Source organism: Poecilia latipinna, unplaced genomic scaffold, assembly GCF_001443285.1.
Source record: "Poecilia latipinna isolate Pla-1442-1.1 unplaced genomic scaffold, P_latipinna-1.0 Scaffold1893, whole genome shotgun sequence".
NCBI lineage: Eukaryota > Metazoa > Chordata > Actinopteri > Cyprinodontiformes > Poeciliidae > Poecilia > Poecilia latipinna.
Window position 1 is genome coordinate 124,423 of NW_015114509.1, and position 5,561 is coordinate 129,983.

At 37.7% G+C, this 5,561-nt stretch overlaps 1 protein-coding gene across 1 annotated transcript; it reads right to left on the reverse strand.

Moving 5' to 3' along the window:
• Window positions 1–55: 55 nt before the first annotated feature.
• Window positions 56–3,634, reverse strand: LOC106935001 (tumor necrosis factor-like). The gene is made up of 4 exons (XM_015015217.1): window positions 3,125–3,634; window positions 2,992–3,019; window positions 2,715–2,768; window positions 56–1,147 (listed from the first exon to the last, which is right to left on the reverse strand). The coding sequence occupies exons 1-4, from the start codon at window positions 3,299–3,301 to the stop codon at window positions 678–680; spliced, it is 729 nt and encodes a 242-aa protein (XP_014870703.1). The 5' UTR covers window positions 3,302–3,634; the 3' UTR covers window positions 56–677.
• Window positions 3,635–5,561: the final 1,927 nt, after the last annotated feature.

Sequence of the window (5,561 nt, forward strand, 5' to 3'; positions counted from 1 at the left end):
GAGATGGGCACCAGCAACCCTCCCGACCCCACTAAGGGACAAGAGTGTTAGAAAATGGATGGATGGATTTTTAACTAGTGTTAACTGCATTTTTCTTCATTGGGAAAAGAGCAGCCTCTGTGGTCTCCCAGAAATCCCTCCATATTAAAAAGGCACAAAAACCTAATCCTGACTGGTTGATCCAGCGATAAACAGGTGAGAACAAGTCTACTACTGTAAAGTATAATCATCAGAGTTTGTAATCTTTGCAAACAATATGTATTCAAGTGTTTTGCACCACAAACACCATAATATAACAGGACCTAGTGAACAGAAAAACACACCGACTTAGAGAAAAAAGAATAAATATTTAAATAAATAAAAATAATTATAATAATAAATAAATATGTCGACACATCATTGCCAGGCTGTAGTGAAACAATTAGCAGCAAAAACACACAACATAAGTGATACAAAAATGACATATCTTAGTAAATAGCTCTGATGTGGTGGATTACAGACCACCATATCAGACATTGCTAATCACTTACTGGTTGATCTGTAAATATAAAACTTACAAAACAAGTTTCTTTTGGTGCTATGCAACAGACTCCATTCCATAATAAGTAGTACAGGTGCTACTCTGTGTATGTTAACATGTATGTTAATGTAAATTTACTGCCCTCTGCAAGCTCTCTTTACAAGGCAAAGACACCAAAATAAGTCTTCCCTGCATCTTCTTCAAGTTTCTCAAGCATCTTCTCTTCCATAACCGTCTTCAGTCTGTCCCCACTCTTTAAATCGAATACTGCTCCCATATACACTGCAGAGAAGCAGCTTCCAGCTGAGTCTGGATCCTTACTGGCTGTACCCTGGCACACAGTACGAACTGAATGCAAGAGGGTCTGATAGGACCTCTCATCATTAGAGCCAAATGATCTGGACCAGCGTTTCACTGTGTGACTCAGATGGATCATGTGATTGGAAGTAAGGTCATCAGCAGTGCTGCTGCAGCTTACTCTGAACGACGCCTGGCTGTAAACAAAGTAGAGGCCATTCTGAGGAATCAGAATCTCATTGTCTTTTAGTTCTAGATCTCCTTGAGAATGTGCCTGGTCCACTTTGTTCATCCACTTCACTGACGTGTTTATGGCGGGGTCGTGTACTCCTGATTGAAAACACAGGCATGAAAATGAATATCAGATTATTGCACTTACAATACCCTCCTGTAGACAGTGAAAAACAACCAAAGGTAAAGCTAATTATGAAAAAAAAAATCATTTTGCTAAGTCCTTCTGTATCTTTTAGTTATATAAACAGACAGAACTGTACATATTGTTCACCTCTGGGTTTTAATGTAGTTGTAGACTACACTTTGCAGTTTGTTCTTACCAGGGCCGTACAGAGGGGCAGGGGCTCAAAGTTAAAAAGGGGCACATTGATCAAGATCTTAAAACACCGTACAACAAACTAACAACAATCCATATTAATCAAGAATCTAATATTTATTTGGATCATATTATGTCATTGTCATGTGGGGACAATCAAAGCAAATTTTCCCTGATAGGTTTAATGTTGCTGTTTCTGCTGCTGACTGTCCTGGAGGATTTTGTCTTTCAACAAGGTTTTGATGTGTTACCACGGCTACAATCTGATGCTATCTTTAATCTTTGTGTTTGAGCTCAGTTTATTCACAAATACATCACAGTAAATAATAATCAGAAATCAGTGATTGATATTAAGCTGGCCAATTAACCTGTTCCCAGTCTCACTGACTTCCCTAAATCTATTTTCAAACAAACACTGTTAGTGATGCTGATGTTCTTAGTAGGAGGGGGAGTAAATTAGATTCTACCCCGGCCCTGCTAGAGCTGCTCCATTGTGTTGCGCATCTCTCTACTGGATGCAAGGGACAAATGGAGATTTCATTTATAAGGCAGTAGCTGGGACAAACCATCAGATGAGGCTTTTGTGTTTACTGACTGTTCAGTTTGTAATAAGCGCCACAAAGACTGTTTTGGTTGCCTGGGCTTTATGGGTGTATTTTTTCTGATCTGTCAGCAAAACTGTGAACCCGCCTGGTAGTAACGTTAGTGAAGCACAGAGCTAAAAGGTACGTTGGATTCGCAGTGACAGCCACATTACCATTTCTTTATATCAGGGTATCCGATTCTGACCCCCAGTGGTGAGACTGACTCAGGCTGCCTGGAGCAAACTGGGCATTTAGTCCAGCACTGAAGCAGAATGCTAAAATTAAAGTCAGAAGTTTTCTCTGCAACTGAGCCATTTCTGTGTTTGGGGGTGATGAGGGTTTTTCCCGCTATTGTGAGGACAATTATGAAAATAAATAAAACTTCAACATCAGACCTACGTTTTTATTCACAAACTAGTGTATGTTGAAAAAAAACATTCTCGCCCATAATCTGACAGAGGACACAGTTCCCCTCCCTATCCTGATCTGGTGTCATAACGACATGGAGACAGAGGAACTGAGAATCCATTCAGTCATTATTAGACCAAGGACAGCCAGAGTAATTCAGTTGGCTAAATTCTTATGTTTAGCTAAATACTATTGTCCAGATAAAAAATGTAATAAAAAATAAATACATTGAAAACAAAACAAAAATAAAACAAAATAAAACAACCCCAAAAAGGGCACTTAGGGCATCAAGGGTAAAAGCGGCAGGGAATCAAGCCCCCTCCACCCCCCTCACCTGAAGGTGTCTAGTTCTTACCTTCTAGATGAATGGCTGCCCTGTTTGAAATTTGCCTTAAGGCGTGATGAAAAGCTGTAAAATCAGAGGAAAAGATGTTAACCCTCTTCTGGATGCAAAATAGCATTTTTCTGGGACATTATTCCTTTATGGAACAAATCCCTAAGTAACAAAACTATACATAAAAGTTCAGGTATATAATATTTACCTGTAAAACATAGATTAGATAATAGATGCTATAGTTAACTACAACTTCATAAAAGTTCAATGTGTCAAAGAATTAAGGAGAACTACCCACCAGAGCTTCCCTCGTCTGATACTGCACTCTGTGTCAGAAGATAGATAAAGAGACACTGTTAGCATTGGTGGGATCAGATTATGTAGTAACTATTTGTTGCAGGCCTCTGACCCTTTTTGAAGACAGCACTCACCTTGACACGAGCATTAGAGAAGAGGAAAACAGCAGCACCAGTAGCAAGGCAGAGTGTGAAAGCCATCAGGGCCAAGGTAAGTCTGGACATTTGAAATGTTTTGATTCTAGTGGATGTCCGATCATTTGTCCCTGTGCTCGCATCTGCATCCAGTAATATCTTGAATTCACTCTCCATTGTTCTGAGTAAGTTCTTGCTTTCAATCCAAGTCAAACTGTAAATGTATGGTAAGAGGACTCCTTCTTCTTCTTAACTGACATTTTGAGACGCTCTTTTAAAAGCTTTTTTTTGGTGGAAACTCCAGTGATGTCACTCTTTGTGAATAAGTGGAGAGCTGATAAGGAAGAGACCCAGAACCTGGGAGGCTCATATGGACCAGAACACGCCTACACAAACCTCTGACTGAGTTATACCTAAACCACACGCACAGACCTGTCGTAACCATTTTTACACCACAAAATAGACACCCACAATTAGCAGAATCTAACACTTACTCTTTCTCTTACGCACACACACGCACTCTGATCAACATGTGTTTAAAAACATCACAGAAACTTTGTGTCTGCATAAATTCTGTTTCAGTGGTAAAAGTGAAGTCTTTTTGATGTTCTACTCAGAAAGAGAAATATGTCACTTCCCCAAAGTTTAAGATAGACAGACGTTAATGTAAGGCTGTGACTCATCTAGTATAGAGCCTTCCTTTAATTCCGAGGTATGATTAGCTCCTCCAGTTAATGCAACATGTTAGTTACCACTGTTTATCATACGGATATTGAGAAAAAAGACCTCAGCATTTCAACTTGTAAATACAAGTTGTGTCTGTGTGTGAAGGGTGTTTCCCCCTTCACATACACAGTAAACAAGTACTTTCTATATTGGGAAATACTTTTTTCAATTGTAGGAAGCACTTGTTTCCCATGTGTAAAGGGGGAAACACCCTGAGAATGGTTGTATAGAAACTCAGTGAAGTCAGTGTTACATGAAGATGTGTAGATAGTCTCAGGTACTTGTGACCACAGAACACTTTAAGTTTAATTCATGCTTAATGTTGTCGTTTGTATTCCATCTGCATCACATTGAAAAGGCACGAAATAACTGATATTATTGATCAAAATATTTTTTAGAATTGACCAAAAAAGTTCTCAAATGTATCATAATTCTTTCTCCTCAATATACTGAGGGATCAGAGCAGCTTTAGGAAAAGGGAAATCAAATTTGAAGCAACAGCTCATCAGTCCACCTGTGACTTTCAACAAAAGTGTAAAGCTGTACTTCATTTTATGATTAATTATTTTTCTTTATTTACCATGAAGTACAAATATTTTGTGAGCTGAGCAATTTGTTTGTAATGTGTAACAGGTAAACATAGAATAAGAAACAATGTAGTAATAAAATTATAGTCAAAGGTTAACTTAAGGGTACAGGCTAAGATATCTCAATTATGAGCAAAACTTAGTTCTTATCATTGGTCTGGTCAGCTGTTGAGTTTAAATATTTGACAGAAAACATCATGAGTCTATCATAGTCAGGTGAGTATGAATCTTCTTTCATATTCACAGAAGTGAGTGTTTTGGAAGATAGGACCAATCAGTTTCTGCATTTATGGTCCCATGTCTGTGTTTTTTTAAATATATAAATCCACTTATGGAGACATTATAAGATGAAATGTTTAAATAAAGAATAAGAATTTGTATTTTGCTGATCTTTTTATTATCACTGGCAATTGTCAAGACTTTGATCAATTTTATAATTGATCAAAATCTTTGATCAGTTTGATCTGTCATGAGGCCTGCCTCTGTCCTGCCATATTTGACTTAATATAGATAAATATGTCAAGATCTAAGGAAGAGATAGTTGTCACTCATAGGTTCTGGGGTCAGGTCCCTGTCGACACATCAAAGTCATCTTCAGTAAAATGTGGAATACCAAACTGTTAACTGACAGGGAACTGCATGACTCTCAAAACAGAGTTAGAATAAAATAAATATATGGATAAAAGTAACAGAGATTGGAAATAGTTTTAGTAAAACACAATGCATCCATGACAACTGTCTGCAGAACGATTGCAAATCTTACTGACTGCAAGGTGAACTGTTATCTTGCTGCCATACTTCAGTCAGTTTTTTAGACAATTTACCCTTAGTGGACATGACAATAAAATAGTGATTGTTGCATGAAAAGCTACAAAAGCTTTGCTGTTAAAGGAATAATAATATTTTACATGCAACAAAGATTCAGGTGGCCATGTTATTAAGCTTTCTATAAGTTAATGTGAAAAACGAAACCAAGAATCAAATTACCTTGCAAAACTCCCCATCAGAGGACAGAAATTTTACCAAATAACTCAGAACCGCAATAAAACAGCTGATGACTGCTTGCACAACCTTAAAAGTTTAGGCACAATGAGTTGTGCAAATATGATTGCACAACCCATCTG

Excerpts from the sequence above, each read along its gene's own strand:
- LOC106935001 (XM_015015217.1), bottom strand. The coding sequence starts at position 3,301 with ATGGAGAGTGAATTCAAGATATTACTGGATGCAGATGCGAGCACAGGG. Across the intron at positions 3,020-3,124 it reads TCTCTAATGCTCGTGTCAAG|AGTGCAGTATCAGACGAGGG; the intron begins GTGAGTGCTGTC and ends CTTCTGACACAG. Across the intron at positions 2,769-2,991 it reads ATCAGACGAGGGAAGCTCTG|CTTTTCATCACGCCTTAAGG; the intron begins GTGGGTAGTTCT and ends CTGATTTTACAG.